The 17,869-nt window shown below is 35.3% G+C and overlaps 2 protein-coding genes across 3 annotated transcripts; both read left to right on the top strand.

Moving 5' to 3' along the window:
- Nucleotides 1-1,048: 1,048 nt before the first annotated feature.
- On the top strand, nt 1,049-6,708 carry LOC115977156 (uncharacterized methyltransferase At2g41040, chloroplastic). 2 transcript variants are annotated; one of them, XM_031098843.1, is made up of 9 exons: nt 1,049-1,396; nt 2,980-3,080; nt 3,197-3,337; nt 3,971-4,052; nt 4,442-4,635; nt 4,775-4,886; nt 5,434-5,538; nt 6,127-6,261; nt 6,362-6,708. In XM_031098843.1, exons 1-8 carry the CDS (start codon nt 1,229-1,231, stop codon nt 6,253-6,255), a joined length of 1,032 nt encoding a protein of 343 aa, XP_030954703.1. In that variant the 5' UTR covers nt 1,049-1,228; the 3' UTR covers nt 6,256-6,261; nt 6,362-6,708. The 2 variants fall into 2 exon arrangements, with proteins under 2 accessions (XP_030954703.1, XP_030954702.1); XM_031098842.1 differs by having other exon boundaries at nt 6,127-6,708.
- A 9,371-nt stretch (nt 6,709-16,079) lies between these two features.
- Nucleotides 16,080-17,173, top strand: LOC115973811. The gene is made up of 2 exons (XM_031094048.1): nt 16,080-16,560; nt 16,637-17,173. The coding sequence occupies exons 1-2, from the start codon at nt 16,132-16,134 to the stop codon at nt 17,171-17,173; spliced, it is 966 nt and encodes a 321-aa protein (XP_030949908.1). The 5' UTR covers nt 16,080-16,131.
- Nucleotides 17,174-17,869: the final 696 nt, after the last annotated feature.

Raw genomic sequence — 17,869 nt, 5'->3', positions numbered from 1 at the left:
AGATTTTATCAGTATTTATCTATTTTTATATTCTAAATTTCTCTTTATGCTTTGTGTTAATTTCTTAATATGAGATACGTAATGATTTAATCATTCCTATTTGAGTCATATTTAATCTATACCCTAACCAGCACAAACAATAATAAACAAATAGTTTCTCAATACCAATTTTTTCCTAGTGATAGTGTAATTGAAAAAAATCAACAAACTCACAAATTAAATACAATAACCAAAACCAAAAATCAAAACATACACAAAAAGTTCAAAAATTGAGAATTAAAAAAAAAAAAAAAAAACGTACATAAGAGAACCAATAACTTAAATGTGTATCCATTATTTTGCTTCTTTATAGTAAACTTCCTTTAGTATAATATCTTGCACGCAAATTCAAAAGCAAAGAACAATAAGTAAAATGGATTTATTAGATTAAAACATAAATGTAAGTTGTATTTTGAAAAAAAATATATATATAACAACATGGAGTGTATTGTGTGGAATTCATTATAGGGATGACTAGGTTAAAAAGGATTATATCAAAAAGTCATGGTTGATATATATATATATATATATATATATATATATATATAAATTCTGAAAATCCTGATAATAGACTTTTAGTCGAAGTAGAATTTAAATTTCTAAAACTTAGATAATAAAACTTCATCTAAATTAAAATATTGTTAAATTTTATTCCTTAGTCAAAAGCTTTATAGCTTAATAAAATATTAATTTAAAAAGATGCAGCTTGAAGAAAAAAAAAAAAGCAAAAAACAAAAGCGTGGGTTGTGTGAGATTTAAGTTTAGAAAATTTTTATAATATACTTTTAGTTTGAATAAAATTTAAATTTGTTTTAAATTATTATTAAATCATGCAACTTAAGAGAAAAAACAAAAACAAAAACAAAAACAAAAACGTGTTTATTATTAAATCTGATCCCTTAGTCAAAACTCAAAACATGAGTTGTTTTATTTTTTTTATATATATGTATGTATGTGGGGTTTTTGGTTCGGTAATAATATGAGGAGGACGTTTGTACACTTAGTTTGTCCTATCAACACGAAACAACACACCAACGTAGCCCCGCGATTATTAGAAGTCGAACACTAGTTAGAACATCAACAACAAAAGCAAAACACAAAAGAACTAGACCAAGACAAAGAAGTACCAACTCCAACTCCAAGATTGAAGTGTCGTGTCGTGTCTTATCGGAGCTCATCATTGAGCTCGATGGCCATAGTCTCCACCTCATCCCTTCGCCCTCTTCACCAATCTTCTTCATTCCCTAAATGCCCCAACTTTTCTCATTATTCCCGATTTCGTCCCCGCCTCCACTTTTCCTCTCTCCGCCTCTCCTCCTCCGCCATTCGTGCCACCGCAGCGGTTGCCGTAGAACCGGTAAATACCCAATCACTCCCTCTCTCTCTCTCTCTCTCTCTATTTCATTATTTTCTACTTTTAGCTTAAACGACCGTAACACATGTCGTTTACCCAAAACGACAGGACACTGTGTTGACTGGCATCATAACCGTACAAGTCTTTGTTTTTATTTTTATTTTATTTTTAATTGGCCTTGGAAGTAAGACTATGTTTGAGTGCTAAGAAGAAGTTTTGTAAGGAGTCGCAAATTTTCATTACTTGCAATGCAAGAAAATGATAAAACTGTGCTCAGTTTATTGTAACTATTTGGTAATTGTTGTAAGGTCACTCCTATTAGTATTGGGTCATGAAAAACCAAGGCTGGGCAGAAAGCTAAAATTTAAGTATAATTCTTGAAAATTTAGTTAGAAAAATTTATAAGGGGGAAGGCGAGATTTGAATTAGTGATCACCACTTTATGAGGCGCAATCCCCAGTTGATTGTGCTGCCTTTGGGGTTTATGGAGAAATTCTGTTGAAGATTTCTGTTTACGCAATTTTTAGTGATAAATAGGGAGACGTCAATATAGATTTACATGGTTCAGCAATGCGCCTGTGTCCACGGTGAGGGCGCGGCTAATCATTTCATTATATGAAAATTTTAGGGGTTGCAACACATTTATACTTCCTGTCTGCCCTTGTTAAAAATGCCTGACCCGGTATGTTGAATTTCCCAATATACCATTAAACTAGAGACCGGTGTTACTTTATTATTCAAAATATGAGCCACTATCTCTAACAGATTTAGTATTTGAAACATAATAATATTCCATCCTGAGCTTTTACTTTGAATATGCTAGGAGGTTAGGCATACTTAAGGGGTGAAATATGAATGGCACAAATAAAGTCGCAAGACCTCTTCTGCTGCTAGATGTATAGACCATAGACTGCATATATATGCTTGTATGTGCAGTACTTCCCTAAATGCTGATATTTTTTTGCTGATTTAAAATGGAAGATTTTGGTTTCCATGACTCATCAACTAATGTATTTTAATTCATTTCTGGAAAGAAATAGCCAAATATTGGGCAATAGGCTCGATGAGTGAGAAATCTTCCCTCTTCTTCATGTCACTGAAAGATGTTTGTGATTGTTGACTTGATGCTTTTTCCTAATCCTGATGTTAAGCCATGTGTAGAGCAGAAAGGCCTTATTGAGAAACAGAGACATGGATTGACTGTCTTATGAATGAGATGTTTCAATGTGCACTTCACAGAGATGAGTTTATACTTTATAGTTATATTAAAATAGCATTTCTATATAGGTTGTAAATGGTTGAAATTGACCTTTTTTTTTTCATTAAATAAAAGTTTGTAATTGACCTTTAATAGCTTAACATATGGTTGAGGATCACAGCAACTTAATTTTGCAGTGCACAAGTATTGCAGTTCGTTCCTTATTTTGTATAAATTTCTTAATGCAGATTTTTTTTTTGTCTTCATAATAATTGAGGAAATTATAAATAATAAAAAATGCAAGAACTTCAACACTATTTTTTGTTATCAAATGTCTGGTTCCCTTTTTCAGTAGTGTATAGAGATTAACAAAAATATTTGCTTTCAGGATTTAGGCACACTGCAGAATCAGAAATTAGAAGTAGATTTGTTTGCTTGCCCTGTATGTTATGAACCACTGATAAGAAAAGGCCCTCCAGGTTTTAACTTGTAAGTTACAATACATAATAATACTTGCAGGTACATATTATTTATTTCATTTATCTGGTTATGATTTTACTTAATTGTTAGCCTGAGGTCGGACTTGATAACTGTGAAACCCACAGGCCAGCAATCTACAGGTCTGGCTTCAAGTGTAAACGATGCAATAAATCATACTCCAGCAAAGACATATATCTGGATCTCACGATTACTGCTGGTTTGAGGGAGTACTCTGAAGTCAAACCAACTGGGACTGAGCTATTCCGGTATGTATGAACTACTTTTCTCTCCAGACAATTGCATGCATGGAACTTCATGAATATTGTTGTTTGTCAAATTGGTACTTATATTCATCTTTAGATGTATAATTGATGAATAGAATCTGTCAATTCAGATATTCAACCTGTGTAATGCACGGGCAAGTTTGAAAACAAATTTGTAGAAAAAAAAATTCTAATTTAATTAGAATTTGTTTAGTATTGGGTTGATTTATCCAAAAAGTTTAAACTAACATAGTTTAGCACTATTTGTAACTTTAACTAGCAAATTAAAAAATATATACTAGAAGAATGATGCTTAAATATGTGGCCTTTCAAAAGTTTATGTGGCAATATTAGAAGAAGTCAACAAAAAGTCAAAGGCTTTCATTTTACACTTTTTTATAGATCTAGATACACATGAACCCAGGATTGGTACATGAGACCCTCCTTTAGATACTTCTTCCAAATCTTGTTTTCTGTTGATTAAGGGGTGTCCCATATTGGTTAAGTTCATCCTGGATTTTGGTCAAGATATTACAAACTGAAAAAATCAGACAATGCTTTGAAATTATATTTGAGCTTTCATAAGATAGCTAATTGTTTGGGTATGTTTACCTTTGGTGCTTGCACCTTTGTTAGGAGTCCACTTGTTTCATTCTTGTATGAAAGAGGCTGGCGTCAGAATTTTAACCAAAGTGGTTTCCCTGGGCCTGATGAAGAGGTATGTCTTCCTTGGCTTTTAGTGTTGGTTCAAATGCATCAATTTTTATAAAATGCTGTCAAGAGTCTTGTAGTTCAACTGGAACTTCCTAGTGTTTTCAACAGAGAAATCCAGGGTTCAAATTAAACCCCCCTCCTCCAATTGTTGTATCTATTAATTATCAGTATTTGTAAAATGCCTCATGGGGGTGATTCTGAAATCTGAATTAAAAAGAATGAGCCTGCAGTGGAAGCAAGATTGTTTTGCATTGGTTTGTGGAGACTCTTCATGATCTTGGGAAGATAATCTTTCGTTTAGATTGTATCATCATCTATCCTTGTGAGATTGTTTACGAATTCCATACGCCGGTGATACTATATTAATCACATTACCTTTGATATCAAGTGCAGTTCAATATGGCTCAAGATTACTTTAAGTCTGCTGAAGGAGGTCTTCTGGTAGATGTTAGCTGTGGGAGTGGTTTGTTTTCCAGAAAGTTTGCCAAATCTGGGACCTATTCTAGAGTTATCGCACTTGATTTTTCTGAAAATATGCTTCGCCAATGTTATGATTTCATTAAGAGTGATGATACTCTTTTAACTACGTAAGTTAGACTTAAATTCTGTAGGCAATTAAGTTACAGCCTCTATGACATGATTGCATTCAATAATTATGTTTTCTGTAATTATTGTATAAGAAAAGACATTGCTATCCTGATTCACACTTTATTGGAGAATGTGCAGTAATCTTGCTCTTGTAAGGGCAGATGTTTCTAGACTTCCCTTCTCATCAGGTTCAGTTGATGCTGTTCATGCTGGTGCAGCCTTGCATTGCTGGCCATCTCCTTCGAATGCTGTAAGTTTTGTTTCTTTCTCTGATTTTCTTCTAAAAATTTTCCAGATTTTCCATAATGATTGGGTTTGGACAACCCAAAATATGGATCTGACTATCTGAAATAACACAACCCTTCTTCTACTCCAAGCCTATACTGAGGTTTCCACACTATTCTTGAGCTGGGTTGATCTGACTGGCTCCTTAACTTGGATGCACAAAACCTCAGGAAACGTTGCCTCGTGAATCCTACTACAACCACTTTGGTGGCCATAAGGGTTTTCTTTCATAATTACCTAGCATGTGTGGAAGGGATGACTACATCTGTCTGGAGATAAGTCGAATTTTCAGATAACCCTGGATACCTTGTCAGAAAAGGTTACTTTGTCATGGTTTATACCAGGAAAAAACCGGATTTATCAGTATTCCTGCCCACTATCCACGTAGATACCAGGAAAAAAAAGATTGTGATTGTCACTGTAGTTTGACAGTTCTCTTTGCTCCATTTAAATGGATGTGTCAATATTTTTAAGGTACTTCTTGAACTAATAACAATGCATATATTTGTCAGATTGCGGAAATCACTCGCATATTGCGAAGTGGTGGTGTCTTTGTAGGAACCACTTTTCTGCGATACAATTCATCTACTCCTTGGATAATACGCACTTTGAGGGAGGTAATACTCGTTCAATGATTTCTGAGTCTGATAAATGATAGATATAATCCCACCAGGGTGAATTTATTAAACTTTTCTGGAATGAGCTCATTTGCATTGTGACTTTTCTATTTGACTGAGAATCTGTAAATGTCACACTACTCTTCCTATTTGATCAGTTCAAAAGGTGAAACTTAATATCCTTGTCGAGAGTTAGATTGTGTCTTTTCTAATAAATGTGAAGGGTTCTTGACTGAAATTTTTTCATGCCATTGAATGAAGTTACCCAAAAAATTAGAAACATTTTCATTTAATAAATTGGATCCCCACTTTACCCCCAAAAATTAATTGATATGCAATAGCAATATATTCCTAAACTGGCCATGATACTCCATTAGCTAATTAGAAATTTAACTAGGTCTGTGGGGTCTGATCTATTTGTCTGTTAAAAGTCCACCTTAAATCTAATGCTGTTCTTAATTATTTGTCCCATAGAGTATCATGATAGTGTACCTATAACATTAGCAGTAAGTCTTTTCAGTGTATTGCATGTGGTCATAGGATCTGAGACTTATGAAGAGTATTTTGCATGACTCCACTTATGTGCAGAGTTCTCGGCAGAACTATATCTACTTGACAGAGGAAGAGATCAAGGACGTGTGCACATCATGTGGTCTTACAAACTACTCAAGCAAAGTTCAGCAATATTTCATCATGTTTTCTGCTCAGAAGCCATGACATTAGGTTTGATCTATTTGGAATATCATTTATCCATACCCGTCTTTATTTTGTTCCTTTGTTGATATTTTTGTACAATGTATATAATCTGCCCATTACGTTGTAGATAAACTAGCCTGGAAAGGTGCTGATGACATGGGGCAGATGTACAGTATTACAATTGGTGAAAGTATAGTTAAGTGTGTAATTTAGAAAAAATAAAATAAAATAATTGTGGTGATGGTCTGAGTAGAGGTCTATAGTGATCAACAGCCTTTCAAGCGGTAGTTTGTGTTGGTTATGGTGTGAAAAGTGATGAACCTGATGTGCTCAATGTTGGTAAAATGATATTATCTCATACCTGTTGTAAAACCGAGGGTGGATTGGAAAATGCGGTTCATTTTTGTGTTGATAAGAAGACCAAACGAACCCTTTTTTCTACCAAATTCATGATTTCAAAAGTATATCTAGTTTTGTGATATTGGATCTTGCCCAATATACTTGGATCAAGTATTTCTGCATAATCTATGATGTTTGAAGTTGAAATGGTTCCTGCATTGGCTACTAAAGAAAATTTTATTTATTTATTTATTTTTTATTTTTAACTTTGGGGTATGATAAGATTATCGGACATATTTCTGTGATGAATTCCAGATCAGGTCCATGAAGAATTTATTGAATAGTGCAAGATCATTCTTAACAAAAACAATGCTAAGATTTCCCAAAATGATAACAGTTGGATGTGATAAAGTCCAATGAGCTCAGTGTTTTGTCTACTCTGTTTATGTTTTTATTCTTTGGTTTTTTTTCCCCCAGAGCCCCAGAGGTGGGAGCTTGTCGCAATGATAAGTGCCCTCCACCGAAGTGACGTGACAATGTGTCGTGACTTGTAGGCCTCATAAAGCTGGTTGTCTTGTACACTGCATAGAGACATTTTTAACACTAACATGGTCATGACTCATGAAATGAGCTCACGTGAGATTGAGCTCATTTTATCCTCAAGCCTCTGGACCTTGGGAAAAGGCTATTCACGTGAACTAGCCCTTAAAAATAAGGGCATACATATATAAAATTGTAATAAAACTCTTTGATGAAGTGGCTCAGCCATTTTTTTTTTTAATATAAAATTTTCTCGACATGAGTTAAGCCCATTGAAAACCCCATTTTAAAACAAAGCAAAGTGGGTTTTAATCTATAAAAGAAACTCTTATACTCTCTCATAGTTAGTCACACACAATTGATGGCAGAGAGATCCCCTCGTGCGGCACACACGCTGACCCACCCTCTGATTGTTCTTCTAACCTCACTCTGCTTCTTTGACCTTTGACCACAGGCAAAAGGCACAAAAAACTTCAACTTGAATGAGTTTGAACTTTATATATAAAGAGGAATATTTGGTCAGTCTTTAGCTTTAGGACTTTGGGGTTAAAATGTTAAAAATCTGTCACCTGGGATCCTTTGCACGTGAGTTCTTGCTTACTATATATAATAACATTCTGCTTTTCATGGCACGTTAAGGGTGATGACCCTTATTCTTTGATTTGCTGCTAAGTATTTTCTGCTTTACTTTATGTCTTTCAGAGAGATATTTTGTTCGGTAGTTTGATTTTAATATTTACCACGCACATGTACCATGCAACTTTCGTTGGACGGTGCTGGTGATCTAGAGGCCGTTTTCAGCCAAAAGATTACTTCCATTGTAGGTATTTTAGATTGCATTTGCAGGTTCCTGAAAAAAATTCTTGCTTCCTTTTTCTTTTTTCCATTTTTTTTCTTGTTAATGGAGCTCCTTTTGTGTGTGAAAAAAATGAAACTGAAACATATTCAGGGCGGTTTCCGGACAATATTATTAAGTCAATGAGAAAATTTGCTCTGATAAAACATCCTGGGGCATTTGAAATTGTTGGGAAAAATATCCAAGAATGATATCAGATTTGAAAGCGATTCATGTTAACTGCAAAACTTAACATATGCGTTTTTGTTTTTGTGTTTGCTCTTGGGATGAATGACACAAGGATTAATTGAGCTCAGTGGCGGAACCAGGAATTTATCTTTGGGGGGGCCATCTATAAAATTTTTTGTGCATGTATGAAATCTAAAATAGTAATGTACAATACTACATAACTCAATATGTGCTATAAACAACAATTAAATAAATGTTAATTTTTTTTGAAGTGCTAAATACATGTTAATATAGTAGTATATACTTTATATTTTAATCAAACTAATCAAGTACATTTATAAATTATAATGTCATATGGTATATAATATATTGATTATTATAATAACAAATAATGTATTATAAGGAATATAAAAAAGAAAGCAGATGAAAAGTAAAGTAAAGAAATCAAAAGAAAACAAATGAAAAGTAAAGTAACACATACAAGAGCACTATACATGGGTGAGGGGCCTACGGAAGCTTCAAACTTGTCTTTCACTCTTTCTTGTTTAGTTTAGTCACACTGAACTTTTACATTTATGTTGTAAACACAAAATTGTAGTAGCATTAATATCACTTTTTCATCTACCAATTACTACTCATCAGATCAGCCATTTGTAATATTTTTTGTAAAATAGTTTGTATCTCTAACATTATTTTTCTATTTAAATGAGAGTTATGTTTATTTTTAGACTTTCTTAAATATATATGTATATTATTGGGTATGGGGCCAAAATGATAAGGTTCTTTTAAAAAATTTCAAATTATTTAGGATAATTCAAAAAAAAAAATATTCATTCATTTTTTTCAAAAATTTGGGGGGGCCAAGGCCCCCTTCAGTCCTTGTGATGGTCCGCCACTGATTGAGCTAAGCATAATAGAGCTTATATATTAAAAAAGAAACAGAATTGGTGGAGAGCTAAGTACAAGAGCAGAACATATATAAACATTGGCTACAATTTTGGAATGTGACACTGACCAGCATTGAGTAATGACTGAACACTATCTAAGAGATTATTTTGTCACTCAATTAGGGCAGATTAAGTTTTCAAATATAATATGTAGTAAACTTAACGTTAAGTCTTGAAGTATAGAAATTTGAGATAAAATGATAGAGAAAGAAGCGGGAAGACGTGGAAGTTTTAACTTTTAAATGGTTAAGAGTCTTAAAGTATAGAAATTTGAGATAAAGTGATAGAGAAAGAAACAAGAAGACGTGGAAGTTTTAAATGGTTAAGAGTCTTGAAATATAGAAATTTGAGATAAAGTGATAGAGAAAAAAGCGAGAAGAGATGGAAGTTTTAAATGGTTCGACTACGTGATCTATATCCACTGAATATGAGCTAAAAAAGCTACATCTTGTTCATTCACTTAGATGGTGATACATTACAATAAAACCCATTTTTATAATGGGATTAAATAAACAAAAATTATAATTTTGAACTGATTGCTTCAATCCCACAATTTCTTCCAGCAATCAAGTTCATGATTGATTCCAATCCCATGATTTCTCTAATAATCCAATGCCTTGATTTGGTCTTCAAGACTATGGAAAGTATATACTTATTTTTGTTTGTTTGTTTGTGGAAGCACGTCTTTCAAATTTTTTTGTACTTCAATTTTGGATTTAAAAAATAGGACCAACAATCTAAAAGGCATGGAATGAACAATGGTTATTATGGCCATAATAGTTAAAGGATCCATTAGGTTAAAAATTTTGAAAATTGTGGTAAGAAGGAAAAAACTTGAGTTTTTTTTTTTTTTTTTTTTAAGAGTAATGTTATGTCCACAATATTTTCACAATAAATTTTAAATGGGATGCTATTGGTGGGTAAATGGCAAACTACTATTAGTGGGTAAAAAAGTGATGTTAATAGTGACCCAAATTAAAACCAATAACAATTTACCACATAAATTTTGTTGTGAAAATATTATGGATGTAGTATTACTTTTTTTTTAATGTGAGAAAATATTCGTAATCGGAAAAAGGAAAAGAGGATATCAAATTTTTTTTTCCCCTCAATTTGAAATAAAGGATATCTTAGGAGTAGGGGAAAAAGATTTGAAAATTTGTTTTGTGGTTTAGTTTAGTTATGTGTCTTTTGATAGCGAGCATGTGTGGCAATTTAGAGTTTTGGTCCATTAGGTTATTGTAGCTAAAGATGTAGAAGTGAAGACAAGATGGAGAAAACAAAAAGGAAAAAGAAAGAAAATGTCATAGGATCAAGATGACTCGTGTTAGTGCTAGTCCTCTGATAGATTCTGAGATAGAAAAGAGAAGATATAGAAGTCGTACATGGTTTGGTCACATGGCCTATGGTCATAGAACAAGAGCTCAAAAGGCTACATCTTCTTCATTCATATAGATGGTGATACATTATAATAGAACTCATTTTTATAATAGGAATTACATACACAACAATCACCATTTTAAATTTTGAATTGATTGCTTCAATTCTACAATTTCCTCTAACAACCAATTTATTGATTAATTCCAATCCTATGATTTTCGTTAATAATCCAATGTCTTGATTTGGTCTTAAATAATATGGAAATTATACACTTTCATACATATAACATAATGATATTAATTGGTCTTCTTTAATAAAAATTAAAAAAAAAAAAATTCATGGTTTAAATACCCCCTCCCCCAACCAAGAGACTGGTAGTTTAACTAACACATTTTGGTGTTTCCAATAAAAATATTCAAAAGTTCAAATCTCTCTCTTCCAATTATTAAATTATTCAAAAAAAATTTATATATATATATATAAAGAGAGAGAGACACACTCCACTATTATTGTAACAATTGCAGTATTAAACAAAAATTTTAGTAAACACTGTATGCGAGTGGAGCTTGCCGATCAGGTCCTAGTTTTGTGCCTTTTGTACCTTTTTTAAATTTATTATAAAAAAAAAAAATTTACAAGAACTTTTGCACATTATTGAATTATTGAAAAGTATGCAACTCATTATTTAAAACTTTTTGAAATGAATGAGGAAGATTGATTGATTGTGTTGGCCTGGCATACTGTGGTTAACACATGTACATGTAGCAGGTTATTTTAAAATATATTGTTGAAAGGAAAAGGAGTCACACTTCAGATGTCATATATATAATATATAGTATATAATCGTTATGATGCTCAACAAATGAACCTTTTTTTTTCCCTTTTCGGTTGATGTCACAGGAAAGAAATGTCTTATAATAGAAGAAGTGACCTTTTAGGATCCAATCTTGGATTTAACTAAGAAAATATTCCGTTTATACTATTCTTTCATTGCTTCCCTCTGAAGGGAAATTTTTTTTTTTACCTTAAGAAGTGTTAACATGGGTGCAATACAAGATACAATAACACAATAATTCTTGAAAAATTAAGATATTCTAAGATGGTGATATAACAACTAATTAATATGTTTTCACGTATATGTTTTAATTTCTTAGTTTTAGGTTATTTTATGTTAACTTTTAAGTTTTTAAAGTTAATAAAAGCTATCAAAATCTTTAAAATTATATCTATGACCATGATAGTAAAATAAAATATGACATATTTTTTCTTCCGAACATACTAAGAACACACACATAAGAATATCCGTAACATTTCTATATCCAACATGTACACACTAGAGATTTTAAAGTTTCAGTACTTTTTAACTTTTTACCAAAATATGTCACATCATTCCACTTATTAGATTTTCTCTTGCTTTTTCTTTTGAGTGGGTAACTACCAAATCTTGGCCTTGCTACAAAGGTGAAAGCTCTAATTAATTCATAAGACTATATAGAAAGGTTAAAGGTCACACAGTGATACCCCCATAAACCTATTTACTAAAGATGAATATGTTTCATTAGACTTCTGTTTTCTTTTTTTACTAAAAGTGTGCTAAAATATATTTATACATTTAAAATGTAAAAAATAAAAAAAAATAAAAAAATATATATATATATAATTGTGAGAAAAAAAAAATGAATTTTTTTAAAAACTATACATAAAAGTTTAAAAAGTTAAAAGTTAAAAGTTGAACTTATAAATTGATGCCAAACAGATACTATGGTCTACTAATGATTAGGTTTAATTGTCTATTGGGAATAGTGTTTACTCAAAATAGATTGGGGGACACATATAGACTATATATTGCAAAAATTATATGAGAAATCCCTAAGTTCACTCATCTATCCTATTGATCAATCATTATGTGTTGCAAATGGGTATAGAAATTTTTAACATTTTTCTGACGTGCCTAATTTGTTTACCTAGATTAGGTCTTTGAATCTTTCAACTAGAATACATATACAAGATAGGTTTTTTTTTTTTTTTTTGGGGGGGGGGGGGGTGTTGTTGGGGGGCATATCTAACCAATCCACTTGCTTTATTGCTCTTCATTTCATTTTTAATTAGCATGGGTGAAGTTTGAGTTAGCCATCCCGTTCATCATGCTCGAGCTAGGGTCAACTTAAAACAGCTCAGGGAATTGACCCTAGAGGACATATATAATATAAAGTAATCTCTTAATTTTTAGTTGTTGCATTTGGATTTAACAATTTAGTCAGGGTTTGATTTTGCTTGAACGAGGAATAAAAAGTATTTAGTCTTTGTATGTTGTAGTTGAAATTTGTAAATTATGAAGCTTTGCACGTATATGAATTAGAGCTCATTAGATGGAAAAGTCATTCCCAAGCCATTCCCAATTTGGTTATGAATTTCTCTACCTTTGCATTATGTCACTTCCCTTTTCAAATGTTTAACCTTAACTAAGGATTGCAAAAGTTTTCCTTATTCTTACTTTACATAGGTTTTTCCTATCTCAAAAAAAGGAAAGAGTAGGGAAGTATTATGTCTTATTATTAACTTCCAAAACACTAGTCTCTCTCTTAATATTCTTATCATCACCACTAATGAAGTGCATTTAGCACTTGCATGCGTTCGATGTGACAACTTATGCTTCCTGTTTGTAACACTTAGTATACGTTTGGATATGAATTATTTTCCTGTGTTTGGCGTTTTGCGTTTTCTCTTTTTTTTTTATGCACGCGTTTCAGCTTTTAGGAGACAAAGTGCAGTTCACGTACTGTTCACGGAACCCACAACCACTTTATCCATAAAAAAATATTAAAAATGGGTCCCATGAAACTATTCACATATTTAAAAATTATTTTACTAAAGTATTTTCAGTTTTTAGTAAAATAAGTTGTATCCAAATGGACTCTTAGCCAAATTTGTCTTTCGTAGCAAACTGAAATGGTAGGTTCTAAAAGTCTTGGTTAGCTAATGAATTACCAAGGCTTGTCAGAAATATTGGTTGAGAGTTTGTTGAAAAAGTAGCTAAGCAATAAGTTCCTTAATAGGCATGTCAGTGTGGCACTTATAATTAAATAGCCGGCCAAGGAATTTGTAAACCTCTAGAAACTTAGTGCTGGTTTCAAATTAAACCCCACCTTTTAAAAGTTAAAAATAAATGTTATGCTTCTAAAAATGTTTCAATTCAAACTATAAACCTAGCAATACGTGTGATGACGTTAGTTAAACAATTTTTAAACAAAACGACTATTTGTAGCTTGAAGTTAAATAATGTCAATGTATAATAGATCATATTCAGCACAAAAAAAAAATATATATATATATATATATATATATATATAGTAGATCATTGAAATAGCAACACAACGTCATTTTGTTTAAGTATATACCTTCTGATGATGTTAGTTATCTGTCACCAATGGGTCACACCGTACTCGCGACTCTGAGCGAACCTGCACAGCAAAAACGATCGAGAGAAAACCTTTAGAGAGCACCGGTGTGGGGCCGGCCTAAAACTCTCCGACGGTCAAGTCAGAATTCGTCCCTTGAGTTATTTTGAGGCGTTAGAGAGGGTCAAATCATCTTACCTCGATTTGCGAGAATGTCGGCCCTTTTATAGTGGTGGAGAGAGGGCTCTTTACCTCTAGATCTTTCCAATGTGGGACTGTAGTGGTGGGGAGTAGGCTTCTCTTCTAGATTTCCAGATCTTTCCAATGTGGGACTCTGATACCAATTTTCCAAAACGTAGTGGGCCAGGATTTCCCCTTCTGGATCTTAGGGCTTTTATAGGCGATAGAGATTCCGGATCATGGGCCCCTACCGAGTCTGTCGGCGATGGGCTTTCACAGCGCGTGGGACCATCTTTACACAACTCCAACAGCCCTGATCCGTCAGGCCCATTAAGGTAGGCCCAACAGGCTATATTTTATCATCTTCAGTTGCCCCCTTCAATGATCCGTCTGTTTTTTTTTTTTTTTTTTTTTTTTTTTTTTTTGGCCAAAGGATCAATGGGGTGACGATCCTATCGTAGGGGCATGACGGGTATTTATGTGACGGAAACATATCCGTGAGAAAAAGAAAGAATAATTTGATCGACGGGTTCATGCAATATAAGATGACGGTCTCCTGTGGATCAACCCGTCAGAATAAAACCCATCAAGTTGACGGTTACGTGAAGAGTACAATTTTGTTGATGTATCCTGACAGGTTGTCAACATTGATTGAGAATGCCACGTGTCAATCTCTGAGTGGCCGTTGTATAGGATCGAGGCGTCGCTTCGTCTTCCGTGCATCCCCTATATATATATAAGGCGCCTCACTCCCATTTTCACCATTTTAACAAGAAATAGACTGTCAGAACGAAGCCGTCAACCTTGTCAGAGCACTCCGTCGTGGACGAGAATATACCGATTGTAACAACCGTCACCTCTAATCCGCCAAGTGTGGTAAGTATTTGTTTAAATACATAATCAAGTTACATTTCCGTCCATGCATTGTTCTTAGGCTTACTATACCCGTCAATGATTTCAAACCCGTCAGTCTTAGGTTTTATCGTCAATTGTAGGAAATGTCTAGTGCGTCAAGTAACCAGTCGGTGGTTCGTGACGGGCGGAATACGAGAATGTATACCCGTCCGGTCATAAAGACCAAGAGAGCCCCGGCGAAGATAGGAGTCCGTCGTCCTCCTCTTCGTCCTCTACAGATGAGGATGTGGAGATAGTTGAAATAGAGGGTTCTGATGACGATGGGAATCAGGCACTGGAGTCCGTTGTAGGTGCTGATGGACTGAGGAAGTTCATCATGTTGCCGGAGTGGACATTCCATAAGTTCACATCCGTCATCAGGGAGAAACATTTCAGCACATTTAGAACAAACTTCCAAATACCGGACTACATTTCCATCCGTCTTCCTTATGTGTCAGAGAAGTGTTACTATGAAGGGGTAGACGGTGTTGGAATATATGAGCAGGCGTTGAAGGCAGGACTTCGGTTCCCGCTCTCAACACTTCATAGGGAACTTTTGCACTACCTAGGGTTGTCCGTCACACAGATATCTCCTAACGCCTGGAGAGTCTTCATAGCCATGGAGATTCTCTATGGTGCATGGTCGGACGGAGAGAGGAGACTGACGGTCCGTGAATTTCTTCACTGCTACCGTCCAGACGAGATTTCTGGGTCAAGGGGGATGTATAGTTTTGCTAGTCGGAGCCCCTTGTTGAAGGTGATCTTTGAGACCCCAGACTCAAATAGAGACTGGAAGAGTCGCTACTTCTTCCTGGAGGGTAACAGATGGATGAACCATCCAGGGGAGACGGAGTACCTACCCGTTGACACAACCTGGGCGGTGATAAATCAACTGCGTATGCACCCGTCCTAGCTTGCTTCTGTTTTTCATATCCGTCTATGTGTATATTCTGACCGTCTTTCTCTGTAGGTAGACGGCGCCCGCAAGTTAGCCTTGAGGAATTCAGTTTCCTTGAAGAGATTTGCAGGAAAACTAAGCCGGAGGAAAGGACTTGGGCCAAGTTAGTGAACCCAAGAACAATACATTGGTATTGTGACGGTCCAGAACCCACTCGCGAAGCCCTTGCATACGACGAAAGAATACACAAACGTAAGTCCGTCAACTCTTACTCTTGAATTTAGCATTTAACGAAGGATGATCTTAATCCGTCCTGTATTTGTAGAAATGGACGACGCTAAGAGAAGGGCAATGATAAAATCACTAGCCGTCGAGCAAAAGAAGACGGGTGAAGTTGTCATTCCTAAGGTGCCGGGGTCGTCGGCTAAGAGGAAGCAGCCGCCAAAGTCTGACCGTCCATACAAGCAACCGAAAGTTTCATTGGAGCCCGTGGTGGGCTTGATGGCTGAGGGCGTTAAGACCGTCACCCAAGCCAAACATGGAACCGGCAAGGGCCTAATGCGTGCCCCTCCCGTCAACGAGGAGAAACCTCCTTCCCTTCTCCGTGACGATTCGAAGTATGCCTTGGAGAAACTCAAGTCAATAATTTCGGCAGAGGACTACGAGGATCTGGGGAATCATTCGACGGAAGCAATGGGGGAGACGGGTTTATTCGCCGTTGGGCAGGTACCCTTCTTTTTGTCAGTGTATGCCCGTCCACTTCTTTGTTTTCTATTTAACACTTTAACTTTGTCAATTTCAGTCCTTGGTCATGATGAAGGGCTTGATGGATCGCTGCCTCAACCGTGAAGCGGCTCTTGAACGTATACGGACAAAGGCTGGGCGGACGGAGGAGGAACTTAGTCAACTGTACAAGTGGAAGTCCACAATGGAGCAGAAGTTTGAACTGTCTGAGCAGACCAGAAAAGAGTTCGAACAGAGGACGGAAGAAGCTGGGAAGGCCTTGAAGGGTAAAGACGAGGAGGTGAAAGAGTTAAAGAAGAAACTCCGTCAAGCCGGAGAGGATGCCGTCACCGAGTATCGCAACTCTTTGGATTTATTGAAGGAGCTGGGGGGTTCGTTCCTTCAAGGCTTTGACGATGCCCTCCGTCAGATAAAGAAGACCTACCCGGATCTTGACGTGTCCATGATAACCGTCAATGACCAAGATCAGACATCCGCTCTGCCCGTCGCTTCAGAAAACACGGAAGACCTGTTTGGTGAAGATGCTGTTCAGGGCGAAGGAGAGTCTGCTCCGTCGAAGGACGTTCCAGCTGAAGAGCCGAAAAAAGTAGATTAATTTGTAGTAAATGTTGAGGAGGATCCGTCCCCTTTTTTTATGTTTTCTGTATTTTGAAGACGGTTTGTTTTAATTTAGCTTTTGCACCGAACAATATTTTTCTTTCAATATATATGCTTACGCATATTTTTGTTGCTGGTAAAGTATTTGTATCCGCTAAGGATTTTTCTCTCCGTCTATTTGTGTATTAATTTGGACAAGCCGGTCTGTTGATCCGTTCACTTTAAAGCATTTCGAACTTCTAATCGGACCCTTCCACCTTATTGATAGGAAATACTATACCGTCTATTTTAAGGACTTGTAGGATTATTGACCATTAGGGGTGATCCGTCCACTTTGTGGACTTGTAAATTTATACACCGTTAGGTGTGATCCGTCCACTTTGTGGACTTGTAAATTTGTACCCCTTAGGGATGATCCGTCCACTTTGTGGACTTGTGGATTTATACACCGTTAGGTGTGATCCGTCCACTTTGTGGATTTGTAAATTTTTCCCCGGTAGGGATGATCCGTCCACTTTGTGGACTTGTAAATTTATACACCGTTAGGTGTGATCCGTCCACTTTGTGGACTTGTGGATTTATACACCGTTAGGTGTGATCCGTCCACTTTGTGGATTTGTAAATTTGTACCCCTTAGGGATGATCCGTCCACTTTGTGGACTTGTGGATTTATACACCGTTAGGTGTGATCCGT

This window comes from Quercus lobata, chromosome 2 (assembly GCF_001633185.2).
Source record: "Quercus lobata isolate SW786 chromosome 2, ValleyOak3.0 Primary Assembly, whole genome shotgun sequence".
Classification (NCBI taxonomy): Eukaryota; Viridiplantae; Streptophyta; class Magnoliopsida; order Fagales; family Fagaceae; genus Quercus; species Quercus lobata.
The sequence above is the reverse complement of the archived record's forward strand: the minus strand, read 5'-3'. Positions and strand labels throughout refer to the sequence as shown.

What these genes read in the sequence shown, in the direction of transcription:
- LOC115977156 (XM_031098843.1), top strand. Translation starts at nt 1,229, where the DNA reads ATGGCCATAGTCTCCACCTCATCCCTTCGCCCTCTTCACCAATCTTCT. An exon ending in CAGCGGTTGCCGTAGAACCG is followed by an intron (nt 1,397 to 2,979) that starts GTAAATACCCAA and finishes ATTTGCTTTCAG; the next exon opens with GATTTAGGCACACTGCAGAA. An exon ending in GGCCATCTCCTTCGAATGCT is followed by an intron (nt 4,887 to 5,433) that starts GTAAGTTTTGTT and finishes TATATTTGTCAG; the next exon opens with ATTGCGGAAATCACTCGCAT.
- LOC115973811 (XM_031094048.1), top strand. Translation starts at nt 16,132, where the DNA reads ATGATCTTAATCCGTCCTGTATTTGTAGAAATGGACGACGCTAAGAGA. An exon ending in GTTTATTCGCCGTTGGGCAG is followed by an intron (nt 16,561 to 16,636) that starts GTACCCTTCTTT and finishes TGTCAATTTCAG; the next exon opens with TCCTTGGTCATGATGAAGGG.